We start from the raw sequence: 20,966 nt of genomic DNA on the forward strand, positions 1-20,966 counted from the left end.
TCTAAACCTACTGTTTTAAGGACTTTTAAACAAAATTTACTCTTTCAATTCATATTTTGTAAGCTCAAAAACACAGAACCAAAAAAGCCAGTGTTGATATAGCTGCTGACCTTTGCAACTGTAAACATAAGACAGTTTTTAACCAGTAAACAACCCAGCAAATGTGAAACCTATTTTGCCAGTGCTGGAATAGTCAGAGCTTAAGGTGACAGACTCTGCATACAAATCAGCTCTTACAGGAATATAGATTTCTAGAAGCATTTGAGAATGAACGCAGGATTTCCAAGACTTCAGAAGGAGACATCATTCAAAATATTTATTTTAAAATAAGCTGTATTTAAACCAAACAATTATAAGTAATTTATTTTTTTTAAAGTGCAAAAAACACCACACAGGCTTCTACTCTGGAATGTAAATCCCATCTTGAAAATAACACAAAGTGTTCTTGACTTCAAAAGGACTTCACAGAAGCTCCCAAGTCCACGTTAGAAGACAGTCTGTATTTCTAGCTAAGCTAAATTTTTAGCTTCCATTTTATTAGGGAGCAGCATATACAAAACTGCAAGGCTCTAAATTCAGTTGACTTGGACGTGTGTACACATACACAGAGTATATCAGGAATAGACATCATTTTATCCGCTTATAAATGAAACTAACAGGCATCACACGGACTTTATTTTCTTTAATTTAGCTACATACATTGGGCCCCAGGCTTTCCCTTTCTCCGGCAGAACCAGAAGTTCATGCTGTTGTGTATCACTGAGAAAAGTGAATTCCTCAGAAACAGCTTTGGCCATTTCACTTATATCTACAGGCATTACATTAGCACATGATTTTAGAATGAGATTTATTACATCGCTGTTTTCTGCCTTCGAGAGAGTGCAAGTAGAATAGACCAACGATCCACCAGGACGCAATGCTTTAATAGCAGACCTGCAAATAATGAAAAAAAACATAATTCAATATATGAAGTGACATGCTCAAAGAAGGGGCTGGGGGTGAAGAGAGAAAGGTGCAAGACTTTTACATCTAGATTGACGACTAGGTGTAAATATTAAAAAAAAAAAAAAAAAAAAACATAATGAAACAGTCTTAACAGAATACAACTGACAGTTCAGGAAACAATCTGCAACACAGTTTTGCTTTCTCATTTATTAATGTATTCTCAGTTAACTAAGGGTATTTTTTTTTTTTTAATATGAGAATGACAAGTAGATAGCAGCATCCATTCAGAGTCACAGAAGATACTTTGAAACATTTATATGCACAGCACTACTGTGAAAATGCTGCAACTGTGCATACAAAATGGGTGAACGCCACATCAAAAGTACTAGTTAGATACTTAGCTGGCTCCTTGTGTGAACAAACTGCAGTATGCACAGTTGTAGTAATAGCCTGGACTAATTACTTGTCTGTAATTAATTGTACAATCATTTTTGCAATTTCAGCAACTTATTTAATGTATAACAGGACTGGGGGGTTTCACTGAGTCACTACTTTTCAATATGATTTCCTAAGGAAATACGATTTATAACATCATATCATCTATTTGTGTGCCCTTCATTTATTAAACAGTTGTCAAATTTTGAAAAAACTGGTTTAAGATTTCATGTTTTCTTGAAAACTTCAAGACTAGTAGACAACTGGTGGACAGAAGAGAGGTGGGGTTTGTTTTTTTGTTTTTACTTTCCCACTGAAACTGAGTTTAAACAGTCTGTTTACTTTCCATTAAAACAGATCCCCAAGGTCCTTTTCAGAGAGAGAGAATATTGCCTGTGCGAATAAGGAAAATGAGATAAGCAATCCATATTCACTACTAGCAAATTAAAAGTAAAAAAAAAAAAAAAGAAAAAAACTCTTGGATCACCAGAGTATTCTTCAAATCACAGATGGGTAGATATTATTGAGACCACTGTATTGACCTATTGACCAAAAAAAAATAAAAAAGCCCACACCCACTAAACATACTCCCCCCCTCAACCCTACTACATAGAAAAGAAAAACCCCAGCTCCTGAATCAGGTGAGCAGAGCCAAAAAGCAGTGAGCCTGATTCCAAGCCCAGATGAATAAACGCAATGATACTGAAACAGCAGTTCCTCCAGAGACATGCTGAGGAGCTGCTAAGCATGGTATCAGAATGAAAACAGTTGAGAAAGCAAAGGAAAAAAAATGGAAGAGGAAAAAGCAAGTCCCTTATGACAAGATTGTGCCTTTTCAGGAAAAGAATCAATAAAGAAGAGCCTTATCACAAGCTGGATCAAAACAAATCTGGAAATCCTGTCCAAAATAATACAGACACACCAGGACAAATGACTGTTTCGTACAGAGATAATACAACTCTGTTCACCTTCCCAGGTGAAAACGCCTGTGTTACACCCAATCTCTTTCCCTGGGGAGAGTATGCAACTCTTGCTCATTTCTTCAATTAGTCTTGGCTAGGTTAATCAACAAGCCAAATACATAATTTACTGGTGTCTGCACTACTCCAATTTTACTTAGCATAAGATAACAGATCTCTCTTAACAGATGATGCTAAAAAAAAATAAAAAATCAGTGTTTAATGCCTTTGTTGTAACAGGTCAATAAAAAGATGGAGCAAGCAGATGGCTAGCACATTTAGCGTAAGTGATAGAGCAGTTCAAGTTCATCCTGTTAAAGGCAAAGAACAGGTTACAAAGGACTTCAAAGGTCTGAATATTTTCAATTTAACTGGGTCTAATGGAGTTCCAAAATTAGCTAAAGTTATCACAAAATAGCAAGCTTATCTCAGACTTCAAGTAGCTTTTGAGTCTGTGAAAGCATTTAAGAACATTTGAGACACAGGTTGATACAGGTGACATTTACAACTTCACCTTGAGACAGTAAAACAGAGCACGTGTCATCCCAGCATTGCTTCACGAAATCACAGAATGGTTTACGTCGGGAAGGACCTCTGGATCCCATCTTGTCCAACCCTGGCATAAACCCCAGGGTTTATGCTGCTTCTGCCTGGCTACCAAAGTGGGCCCAGATATATGGAAGATAGCTATCATAAAGCAGAGTAGGAAGCTACAGCATGCATGTACAACAAAATATTTGCAAGAAATTCACTAAGTTAAGTAACATTCCATTCTGTCTTATGGCAGACAAAAGTGTTTTTTAAATGTTTTGTGCTGACTGCCTGTTTGCTTTCACTCCAGCATTTGAAACCTATCTTTCCAAAACCAGCTTGTTAATGCTCGATTTTTAGCGCCACTTTCTAGTTTAGAGCAGTTTTGTAGTAAAGCATCTCAGGAATTTTGGGCTAATGCTCAGTGCCACTGCACTGTATGCTGGGAGGGAATAGCCCAGTACAGGTGTCACTTGCTTCTATTTGCAAGTGAGAAATGGTAGGGCACAATGGAAACTCTGTAATTTTAAACACGTGAACAAAACAATACAAAGATCATTAAGTGTCACAGTCAGTGTCCTGAAGCAAGCCAACACATCCATTACTTTGACAAATGCAGGTAAGTTGTGAATGCAGCTCATGAGTGAGCAATTCCTCATTCATGTACCATCTGGATTATATACCTGAATTTCGCGTGTAAAAAAAAGAAAAAAATACATATATATATGTATATATATAATATATACATATACATATATACATATATATACATATATATATATATATATATATATATATATATATATATATATGTAGGGAACGTCTTAACAGAACTGAAGAGACCACTGAGATGTGGGGTTTTGCCACAGGCAGAATTGTTTCTTCTACTGTGAGAAAGGAGAAGAAGAACTGTTGATGCAAGTTGAATTACTCTTCCTAAAGAAAGTTTAACATTTTTACTTGTGCTACAGCAGTATCTTAAGGCTTCACTAAGGATAGGGTACCTATTACTATACTGAAACACTGTGAGACCATTCCTAAAGAGTCTACTGTGTTTTAAGCATAAACCAAAACTGAATACATAAACAAAAGAAAAAGTCGAAGCAGCAAATACAATATTTTCATTCCAAAGATGAACAAACCAGCAGGAGAACCACACACTGATCAAGCCTCCTTAGACTCGTACCAGTTCTGGAAGTCATAAAAGCTTTTTATCCCCCAGTGTAATAGAAAATTTATAAAGCAAACAACTATGTGAACTCAAAGAAAACAGAGCTAAATTCTCTAAAACTAGCTCAAAGAGGAGCTAATCTTCACAGTATTCCAAGAAACAACTTAATCTCATTTTTATAGAATTTCCCCTCTCTTTCCATCTATACAGGAATGCCAAGTCATCAAAGGGCAACTAGCTGAAATGATGGTTGTACAAAAAAAAAAAAATTCACAAGATATTCTTCTAGTACAGCTGATAACTTTACTCAAAGAGTTGATAATGAGAACTGTTTTCTTATAATGCAGAGACTATGAGAATATATACAAGCAAGAAGATATTTTTACTGCGGAAAAGGTAAAAGGTAAATACCAAAAAAGTAGATGTAGCTCAAGTGAAAAGCACAGACGCTTGCTAAGCGTCTTTCTCTTACCATATATAAATTAAGAACCATTCAAGCCAGTACTTTCAAAGGCACTGTGCTCCTGCAACTGAACCTCTGATGCAGTGAGTCAGAGGAAGGAACAACACAGTCTTCTGAATAATATCCTGAAAAATCTCACAACAAAAAAAAAAATAATTAACCACAGGCCTCCCTAGTTTGGGAGTTTTCACTAGCCCATGACCCAAAGAGCCTGGAGAATGAGAAGTTATCTTTACTCCGAACCTAAGTCATAAATTAAAAAAACTAAGAGGGTTTACTTTACACTGCAAGGTTAATCAATGTATCTATCCATCTTGTCGAGTTCAGCAACAGTTGTTTCCGTGGCTGCGCTCAATGTCAACCGACCGCCATCCCCGATTAAGCTGTGCTCGGCTTTTGAAAAACCTTCAGCATAGAGCTGCAAAATTCAAAGTGAAGAAGTGTTGGGCTCAAAGTCAAAGGGTGATACCACGCTGGGTAAGCAGATTCAGGCAATCTGATCCCCTCGTCATCAAGGCATCAGGGAGAATTCATTCTTGAAAGTTTGTACAAATAAATTTCAGAAACTGGTCATCTTCTGTAATCAATGGGGGGGCACAAGCTCATTCAAGGGGTATGTCAGAATCGGAGCTTTATTTACTAACATCTAGCAGAAATCATCACACCACTGCTGTGACCACACAATCTAAGCATATGTGATTCCTCTTACATTAGGCATTACCCCAATTGCTTCAGCTAAGATTTGAGCTGTAAATAAGGAATCTCATGCTTGTGATAAGGCACACTGTAGCTTCTGAAAATGAGCTTAAAATCTAGAATGATTTAAAAGGATGTTAGTGCAAAAGACACTATAATTTTTTTCACCTTGCTTTTATTAAAATGTGTAGCTTAGAGATAAAAATATATTAAAGGTGATTAATTTGGAGTTATTTTTCTCTTAGTAGTACAGATGTTCTCCTTTGTATTTATTAAAGCAGTAAAACTTCAGTTTAAATATAAATCTAGTTATAATTAATTTCATAATTTTAAATCTGAGTTTATACATTTGCCACACTAAATTTCACATGTTATAGGCACCAATATCGCAGAGTTTCAAGCTTCCCATGGAGTAAAATGAGAACATGTACTAAAAGCACAGGAAAATTTTCCTGGAGTTCACAATATGCCCACTTTTCCATACATCCAATTTTGTTTTACTAACATGACAAACACTTAGCACTTCCAATCAAGATCCTGAAGAAGAAGCACCACTGACAGTATGTGGCATGCATAACTCAGCTTGTGTTGCATACTGTCAGATTATACCAATTACACCTCTACGATAGTCAAGGAAGAGCAAAAAAGACAAAAATTGGTAAAATGCAAAACCATCCATTAACACGTCCTATTCACCATGCAAGGCCTGAATACAAGACGTCCAAGTTTAGCTCTGCCAGGAAATAATATAAAACAGTATGCAAAAAGAAGTAATTATATGATAGCACTGCAAGCACTAATGCATGTTTGTTACAAAAAGATATACATGCTAAACAAAAAAACAAAAAATCTTCTGAGGTACTGAATGTAACTTTAGGAGATAACAGTGTATCACAATTTAGGAGGGTGACTGTGATATCAAATAGTTCCAAATGTAATGGTATTTTAAAATCATCAACTTGCAATTACAGCAGCTGGAAAACTGCAGGATAGACTGATATTAACTGGCACATCATTCTGTAGAAATGTGCTTGATGCTTCTCGACATTTGCTTTGACCTACTGACATTATCACTTCATAGTAACTGAATCCACACTTAAATCTTTCCAGCACATAAGCCTAAAGCACAATTACAAGCCAAACATGAGGGTGGTTGGTATCCAGCCCACTCAGGAAGTACTTTAAGACAGTTAAAGACATGTAGATTGCTCCTCTCCTCATTCTGCATTAGTTTTTACAAAAAAAAAAAAAATTACTTTATATATTTTCAGGATGTCTATTTAGTTCAATAGCACATATTGAGCTGTGGAAGTCAGAGCTACAAAAGATGCACTAGTGTCTTATAACCCCTCATATTACAGGAGTACTGGATAAGATTTTTTGGAAAGGAATAGACTACTTTAAATCACTTTTATTTAGTTTACTTCAAAAGATTTACTTTGAAGTCTAAGAATGGATAAGACACTAACAATAAATTAGGGAAAACAAAGCAGTATGATTATTTAATACCTCACAGAAAAAAGACTACTCTAGAGCCATACACCTCTTAAACCAAAGCACTTCTACATGCAACTAAAATGTAGATAGACAAAACCCCAAAAGATTTTTCACGCTTAAAGAAAATTAAACATGATAGGCCGACATTTCAATTGTTCTAAAAGTCTTGGCATCTCAAACATCCTTTTAAAAACAGGCAGACAATAAACGTGCATTTTAAACTATAGCTAGCACCTGTATGCCCAGTCCACTCCTCCTATGCTTGGGTATACATTTTGTGCCATTGGAAGTGTCAGCATTAATTACATTACTCATTTAACCTTTTCCAGTATTAAAGTAAAAAGATTACATACATTTTAGGGTAATTTAAAAATAATACGACACTTCAATACTGCCATCTTTTGGCAACGGGGATGTATTTCTGCTCAGTATGCGAGATAATCTCTGATCAGAATAAAACCTGCTAACTTTTATAAGCTTTTCAAGAAGTAGAGCATCTCAAGATACCTTTGCTTTTATCCTCGATTTTATTCTTTTTATTGACAAAAGATATCATTTATTTCCTTCTTGCTCTTACAAGAGTCCAAATGCATCATTGGAAGATGGACTGCAAATTGAAGGTAAAGCATCTGTTCTGCTTTAGTCATTTTTTTTTTTCTTCTGAGAATTCTTATAAATAATGTTTCTACAACAAACAATTTTGAATTCCTCTGACAAAAAGACTGGACTTTCAGCTTAGCATTACTGAGCTTTCTTCTCCAGTGCATGGTGAGTCCTGGAATAATCTTCCTGTTAACACAGATATATAGAATATCCCTTGCAATACTGGAACTGCTGTGACCTTTTAAGGGCAACAAGTCAGCTCAATTCTGTTCCCAGATGTAAGAACCACAAATGACAATGAAAAGCCCAAGAATTTTGCTCCCACTCTCTTCCACACAGTCAGCATCGCTAACAGTTTAGCAAGGCTGGTTGTAGCTGGATAGCCAGAGGCATTTCACTCCAAACAAAATTTCAGCCCTTCTGTCATTTTAGTTATCTCAAAATTAACTTATATTTTACACACTTTCAGAGACCCACTCCTCTTCCCAACCTCAACTTTTTATTTAGAAAAGATAAACATATACAGCCTAAGCAGAACCACCTTAGCTAGGGAAGGAAGAAAAAAAGACCTTTGAAGCCCATGACAGACTTTGCCACAGAGCTTTAAAAGTAGTGTTTTTCATTACGGTTTATGAACCATGCATATATATAGGAAGGACTGAAGGTGGAATTAAAGCAGTATCTGTGTCTTAATTTAAATCTGCAATCTCAGCTACCTAGGCAACTACCTAGCTAATGGGTATAGCTTATTTGTTAATTTACTTATTAATTCCAGAAATATCATTTTGCAACCTATCACAAGGGACTTGGTAGGGAAGTTATGCACAGAGCACTACAAAAGGCTTAAGGAACTAGGCAGTACTTAAAATCAGGAACTATTTAATATCTCTAATGGAAGATGAGATCCAGGGTCCACAACAACAGCCACAGAACTCACTCTTAGTGAGGAAATTCAAACCAACCATGAGTCTAAAAAATAACTGTTCTAAATATCTATTCTAAAATAAAGACATTCCCCAGCTCCCTGTTAAGTTACTTAAAGAAAGAAGGTAAAAAATTTACTTACTACTTAAATGCATTAACATAAAAGATTGCGTGTCTCTCAAGTGAGGTAATGCAGGCACTTACACAGATTCAGTTTCCAAAGATTATGTCAGTGCTTTAGTTAACCGCTATTTATATAAAATAGAAAAATAGCCCTTGGAATACCAGACCAGAATCTAAGAATCCTCACTCTTGCCCTAGGTGCTGTCTCTCCTTAATTCATCTCTACTTCTTTTCTGTCTGGTGGCACCACCATGAGAGGAAGACGTAAGAATGACTTGTACCTGCAGCAATATAACCAACAGTGTTTTGGGGAACAGCAGAGAACACTGTATGTGTGGGCATATGCAATTAGACCGAAAAGTAAAGGACACTAGTGTCCAGTCAACAGCTATCTAACCATTTCCAATCAGAAGGCAAGGAGACACAGAGAGAGGACACTGCCCTGAACAGCACACCTGGTATGAAGCCTTGGGTCAGCAGTCTACATAAACTATTCAGCTTCTCCAGGATGAAAGACGGTTAAAGACAGAACCATCCACATAATCCACAGAAAATCAGTCAGTCCAACAGTTACAATTCTAATAAAGTCCCAGTTGAGCTAATCGAGTAGATAATTACAGAAAATGAGTAGACTAAATGGTCAACTACAGAGAAAAAGGAGGAAAAATCCCAAGGAACGAGCCAAAGAACGATGCAGAGAAGCGATCCTCAGCAGGACTTTCCACACTTTCCTAGGTGCCTTCTCTTCCCTCCTGCACAGAACAGGGCATTCGTTTCCTTTCCTGATTTACCTCCCCACCCCGGTACCTCCGTTCAGAATTTCCTCAGGTCATTTCAAAACACCCTATAACTTCACCCACAGAGCTCTGACGTAGGAGCCAAGCACCCTCTGCAAGAAGGCTGCCATGTTTCTGAAGGGTCTCTCCTCCATTTCTGCCTCCGGATGACATTCTGCCTTGCCATCCTTCTGAAGCCTCACACTAAATGAAGTTGGGCACCTTCTACAATACTACAATAGTTATTTCTTTTTCAAGGCACAAGTCACTGGCTTTCCCTGCCTTTGCCAAGAACTCTCATGGCTGATATTTTTTTCATCATCAGCTAATCACAAACTGAACTAAATCACTGCTTTGACAGAACAACGACATAATTACAAGTGTATTCTTTTTAATATCATCATTACATGCCCACGCGCCATAAACGCTCATCTTAATCAAAGCAGAAATCTTATGGTGGTATCCGTATCCTGGTGCAATACTGGGACAATACACAATGGTGTAAAAAAAAAACCCTTCACTTTACAACAAAATAAACAATTAACAGCATACACACACATCAGAAGTGTAATAGAGGCATTGTAATTCCTCTTCAAATACATGAGGAAAACCCTGCATTTCAGTGAAAATACAGAAGTGACAGTCAATAGCAGACGAAGAATATTGGGATTTTTTGAGTAGTTCAGTTTGTACTATACACTATGTAAAAAAAAAAAAATCTATGATGAAAATCTATGAACATATGTATTCTATGAAACCAATTTCCACATATTCAGAGAAAATACAGCAGCTTGCAACTTAAACTCTATTATATTTGTGTCTTAAGTTTTCAAAACTTCCAAAAAGTTTGTTTCTGTTTTTTTTTTTTGTTCTAAGTAAGATCAATTTGCAAAGGTCTAAGCATGAGAAAACAACGCTAGCCTGCTGGCATGTAGGTTAGCCTTTAGAGACTTGGGTTGCCAATTCTACCTGATGACTTAAGGGAAAATGTCAATCTCACTTGCCTTTCCCCGTGTGTAGATTGGTAAACCACCATACCAACTGGCTGCATGATCAGCGATCTCTGCTCCAGTGGAGCCTGGGACTGAAGCAGCAAGGCAAACACAGATTGGGAGCTTGACGAAACTGTTTGCACAATACCTGGTTACTTACATTTGACATTAATTATTTATGTTCCCTTTCATTCAGAAAAATAAGTACAGAATACTTAGGTGGAGGCTTTCTTTTTTTTTTTTTTCTCCCTTCTGAGTAAAAGCAAGTGTGCAACCCTCCCACTTCCTGAACTATTCCGCAGGAAATAATAAAGCAAGCAAGCAAGCAAAAACATCTCACAACTTCTGGTAACCTTTTATTGGAAAAGATCAGCAACTTCAAATACCATGCTATGACTGGCAATCAAAGCAAAAAAAAAAATTCTTTGTTTAGAGGGAAACATTCCTTTTATCTCACTATTGCACTCCAGTTGCATAAGGTTTGTAACAGGAGATGCATTCTGTTACAGAGAATCAGTCACAGTTCCTTAAAAATCATAGTGTTTGTAAGCAAAACAGGGATTGAAGCATTTCATTAACCAGGGAGAATAAAGTGTTTTCCTGATTTCTCAACCCAAATTTAGTGCTTCATTCTGAGTTCTGAAAACGAAGAATCCATACGACTCTGAAGATCAACTAGAAAAATGAGCATTTTGTATGGCTAATTTGCCACCAGTAATCAAAAGGGCAGAACATTCAAGGCCCTTCACACCATCTCTCACGCACGCAGAATTCCCTCATACCTGCTGGTTTTGAATATGCAAGACCAGCACGCACAATCTCCCTTCTAGTTAACTACTAAGGAGAAAAAGAGGTGAAAACAGGAAGTCAACCACAATGTATCTCTTAAAGTTGGTTTCAGCTCCTCTGGACCAGAACTCTATTAAACACCAATTACAGCCATTTAATTACTGTGAGACGTTGTGTACAGAAGAGTTACAGTAGTGTGAACGCCTTTTCTGCATTTTTCCAATTTGTATCCTGTTTGGATTTATTTTCAGCTGAATCCTAACACCGTTTCTTTCAGCTGCAATTACTGGTCTAGGAATAATTACATCTGTAGCAGTTTCACCATTGCTTTATTATGCACTCGACCTTAACCCCAAGTTTAATTTTCATCTACGAACCGATAACAATGGTAAATTCACACGTGGGAATCACTGCCTTTTGTACTAGCATTCAGTGTCAGGAAGTGAACATTCCTTACTTATTTTGCAATTTGTTTTCTGCATGAACACCCCAAATAATAACAAGATTTGCAGTGTGTTCTCAGATTATAGCACTCTGCAGGGATGCATTGGTTCTGGTATTAACAATCATTACAATCTCAATTTCCTTCAAATCAGTAGTGCCCTCGCTGCTTATAAAATCTGCTGTTCAGCTTTTATGCTGCTCATTTAGATTTCAAACTTGATTCAGGCTGACATAGAAAGATCATTACATCAGTTTCAAAGTTGCTTTCAGATCTTCATTCCCTGAAGTCTCCAAGTACTTGTAGTATATATCATAATGCAACAATACTTTTTCTTTCCTCAGTTCCTCTCTGATTTCCCCAGCTTCCCCTACTCCCAAAGGCTGATCTGCTTTAAAAAAATAATCAGAAAAAGAACCCACAAGATAACAAAAAAAACAGAAAAAGATGACAAGTGAAGAGCTTCCATAATTAAATTAAAGAAAGAATCCCAATTTTTGTGCCAAATGTCACTTGATAGAAGTGACAATTCATAATTCTCTCGCATTTCATAATTCTCATTTGTGGGTTCCTTCTTCTACTCTCTTCCTTATACTTCACTACTATTGCTAAACTGAAGTAATGCTTGGCCCCTATATTTTATCTTCAAATCACACAGCATTTCATTCACTATTCCCAGCAAAATTGCTGGGATCCAGCTTTATATTTATTTTTGTTCTATAGATAACAGCAACTGAGGCAAGAAAAATCCCTGAGCATAAAACACAAGGGTAACCTGGATAGGTAAGCCAGAGCTAGATTCAAACAAGGTGGAATACAGCAGAATTAGTGTAGTCTCAACCTTCCTGAATATTAATGGCAGGTATCAGAGACAGCATTCAGTGTCAATTTTTGACTTATAATTATGCACCATGACCATAAAACAAAGACTTGAATAGGATAGCATTCTACAATTCTGGTTTTGCAAACTTCTAATGCACTTGGAAGAATCATTTAACCTTTCCTGGTCTCAGTTTATGATTTCTATTTTCCCTTTCACACCAAATCTGACATGTCACTGATATTTGGGGATCCATTCTAAAATGATTAGATGGAAGGAACAATAAAAATCCTGTGGACATCTATGGCATTTACCAAGTGTATGCCAAATATTTTACTGGGTAAAGCTTATAATATCTATATCTTGAATCTAACCACATATTTTATATGCTCTAAAATCTTTTACAAGATAGTAAATAAATAAATAAAAATGCAGTGCACGTAGAAATAGATTGTTCAATCTATAGAACTACTCAGAAGTATGTTGAACAACGGAACAGAAATTACAATTCTTTTACTTCAACTTACATGTAAAAAGTATTCTGTCCTTACAAATCCAATTCTTCTTGCTGTTGCTATAGTAAAGTGTACTTTCAACAGAAGCAAAGTTCTCTTCTTGACTTAGGAATAATTCAATTAAATCTGATTTGGGCTGACAGGAGCGTCTCCTTTTTAAAAACAAGATTCCTGCTGTCATGAGTTCTCCACTTCAGGATTACAATCTGAAGAGATTTATGCAAATTCCCAAAATTTCACTGCATGATATATGCTTTCTTTTGGTTGGGGCCCACAAATTGGATTTTATATGTCAAATATTGAAAAGAGAAAACCGAAACAGGTCAGTGTTTTAAATGTGATTGATTTCTTCAAAGGAAATGGGTGACATGATGCATTACTGCAATAAGATACTCATATTTCTGCTATAAATCATACCCTTCTGTTAGGTCTTTTTCAACCGGAACTCATGCAGAACTATCTGGAACTGCTGTAAATTGCAACTTTCCATAAAAACTTTTTTGTTGTTGTTTTGTAGTATGTTATTTTTCCCTCAATTTGCTTTGAGGGATGGACTTCAGGCATGACTGTTACTTACTTAAAAACACTCAGGTCTAGAAGGTATTATTGGGAAGTCACATTAGAGTTTTTCTCATTAAGGAAAAAGGATTTTCAAAGTCTTCACAAATGCTACCTAGCCTATGGCTAGTACCATTATAAAGCATAATACTGGACAACCTGGATTTGGAGTATTGGATAGATGTTCCTTAAAACCACACAATCCTCCCCAACTTACCCCAAACCACTATTCTTTTACTTTTTTACCCTATCCGTTACAACTAATAGTATCTTTGTGCTATAAATAGTTAAATGGGTATTAAATTCAAGCAATGCTTAAAAATGTGCCACAGTAGACTCAAAATTTTCATAAAAACAGTGCAAGAAACAAATTCTGAAGCAGCATGAACTAATGAACTAAATGATGGTTGGTAACCAGCATTGAATGACAGTTTGGTTATCATGTAGGCTGTAAAAAAAAAAAAAAAATGTAATGGACAGTTCTGCAACAGAACAACAAAAAAACGTGTTGGAGAATGAGTATCCAGCTTGGCAGGTTTATAGACTACTTTCACAGATTAAAAAGAAAAAAACAGCAACAACAAAAAAAAATTATACAGTCTATGCACGTTTCTGCTTCAACTGAGTAGTTCTGAAATCATTTTAGCTATGTCAACCAAAAATATTTTGCTATGGTATCAGACTGTTCTGAATCACCTGTAAATGGACATAAATGTTAATAACTGAATTAATGGGATTGTACAACGGTGCATTAGTAGAGGATGTAGACCTCACCATTTATGTTATACCATACAAATTTCCTTATTCACTTTTTCTTTTTTTTTTTTTTTTTTAATCTGAACAGCAATTGCAACAACATATTCTTGAAATTTTTTCATGTGGTGAAACCTAGGTTTGGATATTAAACACAACAAATGTTGACCACCCCCCTCTTCCCCCCCCAACACATTTTCATTAACTACGAAAAGCTCCTTTAAAAGCTTTTCTTTGCGCTTCTCACCTGAGCAGCTGGAACTGTAGAGAAGATAATTCTTTCCTTTGTATTAGCCTAAGCTTAGCTTGTTGAGTATCAGAAGAGAATAGCCAACTTCTGTCATTTGAACAAGGAGCATCAACCAGTACCTGCACAGCAAATAGGAGCAAATAAGACAATTTACTCTACAGTTTTCAGAAGGTGATTATCTGTACCAAAATCTGACTCAACTTATTTTTGCAAGCACCCGGAACACCATTTTTATTTTCCATTTTAGGAGAAGCAATGATCTAATTACTATTTTGAGATGTTTATAAGGAGTCATCAATGAGGAAGTAAAAAAAAAAAGCTCCAAAATCACCCTCCACCTGGAGAACAGCTTTCTCACTCGATCCCCTATTCTTAAGTATACATCATGCATGGAAGCTACAAGGTCTTCAGAATTCATTACTAAAACTAAATGGGTAACATCATCTAACACGTGAACAAATGCACAATAAACTTCATAAAATGATTTCAGAGGCCTTAAAAATCCTGTATATGACCTTGGTAAGTGAAATATTTTTTGGAGTCTGGAAAAACAAAAAAATTAAAGCAGCACAGGAAAAGAATCAGAAGGAAGAAATATCATTTACTAATAAAAAATAATGTTACCTTGTCATACAATTCAGGCTTAAAATCTCCAATCTGTCTACCATCTAGTTTAGATACAGTTATTAAGTTAACCAGCGGATCCGGGATGAAGGATTCCATTGTCTGTTTCAACCATCTTGATCTCAAATCATCATACTCGTTACAGAGAAATTGACCTTAAAAATAAAAAAATAAGTAAACATCTTAAAATCAGTCCTCTGTATTTTCTGTGAATACAAAGAGTTACAACAAATTCAGATATTGTGTTTTTTTTCTATGACAGCCATAGACTTTACACCCTATGTGCTTATGCTATTGAACATTTTATGGCACTGCTAGATTTTTATAAACCCTAGTAAATTTCAACATGTTCCTACAGAGCAATCCATAAATATTTACTAGCAAATACTTATGGTAGCAATAGACTTCCACAGTAAAACCAACTTGAAACATAAGCCACATCCCAAAGCAGTGCTGAGTATTTTTCTATGTTCCTTCTACCACTGTCATTATACAAGTACATGTCTCTTATAAGTTAATTGCCTTTTAACTAAATAAAGCCTCAGCTTTCTGCACCCTATACCAAACAGTCCAATACCTGACTGAGTTGGAATTTAAGCTGTGTTTTAACAAAAGCCTGTTGTTGCACTTAAAACAAAGCCTGAGTAGTTATCTCTTCCGAAGAAACTGTTGCTTGTACCTCATCGCAGGCCAGCAACACATTTTCCTCTTAATTCCTATTTACTGTTTTAAAAAAGTTTATCTTTTTGAGTCTCTGGACACCCACCTATGGGTTATCCCACACGTTTTGTCTACCATATGTAATAGGAAATATTTTAGCATTCACAGAGATATAGTCAGAATCAACTTTCTTGCACCTTACTTTCTCAGCAACAGGCAAATATCTGCAGAAGAAGATGTGGGATAAAAGATTTTATTTTTCCCAAAACCTTTTGAAAGGGCAAGTCATTCAATTCACTTCATTAGCAGCACCTGGTTCCTCCAGAAGAGGGAGTGAGAACAAGCTGTAATCAACGTTTACAGGTGGCTACAATTAATGTTCTCATCCTTAAGAAACTAAGGTGCTATAAACATTTTGAGACAATTTCTGCTCAACTTAACATATAAACTTGGGAACAGATGCTTATTTTTGCCTTCTAACATGCTGTGATTATCTTGGTGCTTTCTTCTGCTAAATCTAGGTAGATCAAGACACAGAACTTCTAAAATGCTGATTTAGACCAATTCCTCATCATAAGCTCTTTCCCTCTGCCTAGATCTAACACGTTTAATTTATGTTCCATTTGATATCAGTACACTTACATTTACTTATACTATTTGCATAGCGCTGGCCAGGCAGGTATCGGAGTTAAAAAAAAAAAAAAAAAAGGTACAAATATTTAAAGATTGTAAATTACTTAACTTCCTGGGCCAATAAATCTACAAAAGAGTTAAATTAGCTTCTTCAGAAGTAACAATAAGAAAATCAGTGAAGTAAGACGAAAGTGTAGTAGCTTTATGTTTGTCAGTATGCAGTAACAGATACTTAAATATCTAATGCAATTTTCATGCTCTTGTAGGTAAAGAAACCTAATAAAAATCCTACTAAAAGGCACAGAACTAATTAGAATATATATATATATATTTTTCTTCCCACCCCCAATCCAAATCTGTACAGAATACAGACACAACTAAAATAGCCCAGGAACAGAGCGAATAATCAACTAACAGCACCTTAATATATTACCTGGATAGGCACACTGTAGGATAGTTATTGATTTACCCCCTGGTGCAGCACAGAGATCCAAAACGTCTTCCCCATCTTTTACCTCTAATGCCAGCACTGGTAACACTGAAGCGGCATTCAGCAGATAATATTCTTTCAGTTTACCAGTTTGGTGTTTTTGCGCAGGGAATCTCCTAGGAGTTCTACTGATGTAACACTTCAATGATCTTGGAAGATAAGGCAGAGTTCCTTGAAAGGCAGGATGATATCCCTCCACACGCAACGTATTCTCCAGTTCAGCGGACTGGCTGAATTTGTTAAGCAGGATGGCATACTGCCAGCACGATGGGCATGTAAGTACATCTCTAGATTGGAAAAAGGAAAAGCTATTTAATAACTTGACAAATAAAATTAACTGTTCAATATGAAGCACAATGCTTTTCCTGACTATAAGGAACTTTCCCGGGGCAAAGAATGACTGCAAAATTAGCTACCAGAAGTCACAACAAAAAGAATCACAGTGGTTTTGCAGTGGTCATTCCAGCCAACAGTGTAAAAATGTACATCTATACATATACACATCTATACATACATCTATGTGTCCACATATATATACACACACACACAGATACATCTATAAAATGTAGTCTTTACAAGTGTTCTTTGCTAAATTTCCATTTACATCCTACAGTCATTGGGCTAGAAAAACATAAACCAATAAATGTTCCTTGAAAGTAACCAAAAAGCAGTGTTTACATCTAGGAATATGCCTGCTTGTATTTCAGTTTGCTTTCTCAGACCTTTCTTCAAGGATTTTCATCATTTTCTACTTGAATTCTTCTCGGTATTTTTTCCTTTAGCACTACAAAGTACTCCTCAATAATACTTGTTGACTAAAAGAAAAATATGCATTGAGCCAACCTAGGAGTTTTAAAGTTGATTCAGTTAAACTAATGTTAAGTATCTATTCTTATAACTTCTTTGTAAATTTTATTTACGTATTTCAAGAGGGTCCTCAGTAATTACACGGTTACTAAGATTCTGATGATGTGAGATGCTTTTCCATTCAAAGTAATGTGGCACAGATCACATAAGCATTCCTCATGCACTTCAGTTTGAAATCAACTGCTTTTGTTCACATTCCTGCTGGAAAGTATGTAAGCTAAGCAATGATCTTCTCAAGAAGGGCTCTTCTGCTGGCTTTCCTATGAGTGACAAGCACCACCTAACAGAGGAGAGATGTATTCTCTCAGTGCCAGTTCTTTAGCTACTGTGTGATCAAGGCCCCAATTAACTGATATCGTTTTTCTGTACACATAAACAGACAGTAGTCAATTTCTCCTCAAGTCTCTACTGCAAAGCTATAGAGAAAAAAATACTAACAGCAGCTGTTAGACATAAAGGGTTACTTTGTACCATGCTTTTACAAAACAGCAAACTGAAACACAGAAGATGGCAGTGTCCTTACAGTGTATACACATATAGGAGAACAGAAACTTCAACACTATATATATAAAAAAAAACTATTTCCTTTTTATCAAGGAAAAAAATATCAAATTTTTAGTCTTCCGTTATTCCACACTTTTATTATAGTTCTAAACTACAAATAAACTGAAACAGCTGCTACAGTCTATGACTCTTTTTGAAGTTCTTTTATGAAGCACTTAAAAAACTAACAGAACCTCTCTCCTCCCTCCCCTGTTTCCCCAAAAGAACAGACCTGACACTGGTCCACTTATCTCCCAGTTCCGCTGTGTACTGCTCCTCAAAATGATCCAGAACAACTTGACAAATTTGCTTTTGATGTTTCCCTTTTGTTTTATTCTCCACCTTCAGAGAAAGGAAAAGTCTTTTTTAAAAAAAGTTCTCACTAGAACTATTAAAAGAACATTTTTCCAGCTTAAACCGATTTCTCACTGATATTCAGATGCTCCAATATCAAGGTCACATCACACACACAATCAAAACCTATCAAATTTTAGGTCGCACTCTTGTTCCCTATGCGTGGAGGTCAATCAAAGCTTGATGATAATACTCCGTCTCCACGTCAACTGAGATAGCAGAGTGGGTCCTGGGGCTGTGATACATCAGGAGCAAAATAAGCAAAGCATGATTATGGAGATTGCTCCTTGAACCATGATCACCTCTGCCAAGGTGTATGCAAGTTCTTAACAAAAAGAAATAAATTCATCTGAATCATTGAGTGAGTCAGCTAGAGTTACAAAGCACTGTAATAAGCAAGAAACCCCAGGAATAAGAAAAAAATATTTCAGCTATACTTAAATTTTTTCAACCTATAAAAAATCATGTTTCATTTCACAAGGAAAGGGAGGAAGAACTTGTGGTTTCTCAATAAGCTTGTGCTATTAGAAGGAGAACTCCAAGTGATTTTTTTTTTTTTTCCAACCTATAAAAATTGGTTTCATTTGACAAGGGGAGGGCGGGAAGAACTCGTGGTTTCTCAGTAAGCTTGTGCAACTCGGAGGAACTCCCAGTGCAAGCACTCCATTTCGCGGGACTTTCGTTTTCAGGGCCACGCAGAGCACCTCCGTGCTCCGAGCTGGTACCATCGCTATTCCTGCTTTCCAGACGTGCCGTCCCTAGGTCAGAAAACCCAGACCCCCCAAAAGCCCTCCCCGACAGAGGAAAGGGGCACACCTAACCGCAGACGGCCCCCGCAGAAGCAAGGAGGCAGCAAAAGGACGCCCCCCCCCCCCCCCCCCCATGGCAGCCCCCAGCTTTATTCTCCGCTGTTTGCCCTCCCCGCAGCCCTTCATGGCGGCCGCCCCCCGGCGGGCAGGCGGGGCCGGCAGCGCAAAGGGAGCCGCCTCCTGGGCCCGGGGCCCGGCGGGAGGCCGCCAAGGAAGGGGCCGAGAAGGGGCCCCACTGCCCGCCCGGTGCCTCACCTGCTCCGGCGGCCGGGCGGCCCCGCGCCGCGGCCACAGGCCGGGCCGTGCCGGTAGCGGTGCCGGCAGCAGGCGGGCCGCGGCGGGCGGCAGCCGCATGGCCGGGGCCGGAGCCAGGCGGGGCGGCGGCAGGGGGGAGGCCCTGGGCCTGCCAGGGGGCGGCGGTGTGGTGAAAGCGTGGGGTGAGGGAGCGCGCCGCCCTCCTCCTCCGCCCCGGGAGCAGGGCTTCGGGTGTTGCAGTGCTTCATGTTGCAGGCTTGATGCAGGGTGATGGGGGGCCGGGATTAATCAATTTATAACAGGCCGCTCCAGCTGCCGCCGCCAGCCCCCATCAGACCTCCCTGCTAATAGTTTGTCTGCAGCCCTGTGCTCCCGGCTGGCCCAAACTTACAGGCGCTGTAACTACCACGCCGTTACTCAGCCACCTCCTGCAAACCACGGTTCTAGTTTCATCTTCTGTTACTGCTAATAAATCACTGGAAACTTAAAAAGTATGCACAAAAAGGGTTTTCTATTACTGGCTACCCTGGCAGCTTCTGGTTGCTGATGCTGGCATTTAAAATCCAGAAGGGAAAAGGGTGCAAAGGTAAAGGCAAAAGTGCTGTCATATAAATAAATATTTGAGTTTCAGGCACTGACTAATGAAGACTAAGAACATTCATTCATGCAAGGCTCATGCAAATTATCGTCATCAAAGATTATTTGAAATGTTTCAGTCAGCATCCTGAAGGGAGGCAGTAGGTGAAACATAGACCTACATAACATCTGTGAAAGGAAACCGGAAAGGTTTTTGATATTGGAATTGTACAACCAGATACGGGACAGAACTGGTATAAAAGTATCATTCCCTGCAGTTATAATTCTTCCAAGTCCCACAACACATGCAATAAAATACATATGGTAATTTTGCTAACAAAATTAAAAACAAATGCTGAAAGAGACACCCTTGCTTAAATATATAGGACAAAAATTACCCTATTCTGAAGAAACGTTAAGTGTATGTAAACAGTTAAAAAACCTGAGTCTGCCGCTCTTCCCCAGTCCTTCAGTCTATTATCTTGTTGCTTACCAGTGAATCATTATTTCACTATCCTACCCAGGTCTCCATTGGCTTTGTTGATCTTCACAAGTCTAACCTTATTACACTCACTCCGCTTTTCCCACTGTCTCAACCCTTCCACTAGCCCAACACAAAGAAAACTTGAAGATGTTAAATTCATATTCACCGAGGAATATACACTTACTTGCTAATCAGTTCTCTAAGATTTTGTGAAAAGCATGGGTTTTGCTACTACATAACAGTTGCCAGAGTAATACTGGGTAAGAGAATAATGGTTTATCTGAATAGTAGGGGGAAAGGGAGGAGTTCCTCTGTCCTAGGATAAATTTGACTCCAAACTTCACTCACTTTTAAATTTTAGTACTTTCTTCATTAAAGGACGTGTCTGTTGAAATACCATGGGATATGTTCTGTTCAAAGTAACAGAAA

General features: G+C 37.6%; 1 protein-coding gene across 1 annotated transcript; it reads right to left on the minus strand.

Moving 5' to 3' along the window:
- Window positions 1-360: 360 nt before the first annotated feature.
- On the minus strand, window positions 361-19,897 carry NSUN3 (NOP2/Sun RNA methyltransferase 3). The gene is made up of 6 exons (XM_068692895.1): window positions 19,478-19,897; window positions 18,292-18,401; window positions 16,593-16,936; window positions 14,867-15,021; window positions 14,240-14,361; window positions 361-933 (listed from the first exon to the last, which is right to left on the minus strand). Exons 1-6 carry the CDS (start codon window positions 19,574-19,576, stop codon window positions 663-665), a joined length of 1,101 nt encoding a protein of 366 aa, XP_068548996.1. The 5' UTR covers window positions 19,577-19,897; the 3' UTR covers window positions 361-662.
- Between the last annotated feature and the right edge of the window lie 1,069 nt (window positions 19,898-20,966).

Source organism: Anas acuta, chromosome 1 (assembly GCF_963932015.1).
Source record: "Anas acuta chromosome 1, bAnaAcu1.1, whole genome shotgun sequence".
NCBI classification, from domain to species: Eukaryota; Metazoa; Chordata; class Aves; order Anseriformes; family Anatidae; genus Anas; species Anas acuta.

Coding starts and splice junctions, on each gene's coding strand:
- NSUN3 (XM_068692895.1), bottom strand. CDS start 19,576: ATGCGGCTGCCGCCCGCCGCGGCCCGCCTGCTGCCGGCACCGCTACCG. Junction 16,937..18,291: donor GATAAGTGGACCAGTGTCAG/GTCTGTTCTTTT, acceptor TTTCCAATCTAG/AGATGTACTTACATGCCCAT. Junction 15,022..16,592: donor CCTACAGTGTGCCTATCCAG/GTAATATATTAA, acceptor TTTATTTTTAAG/GTCAATTTCTCTGTAACGAG.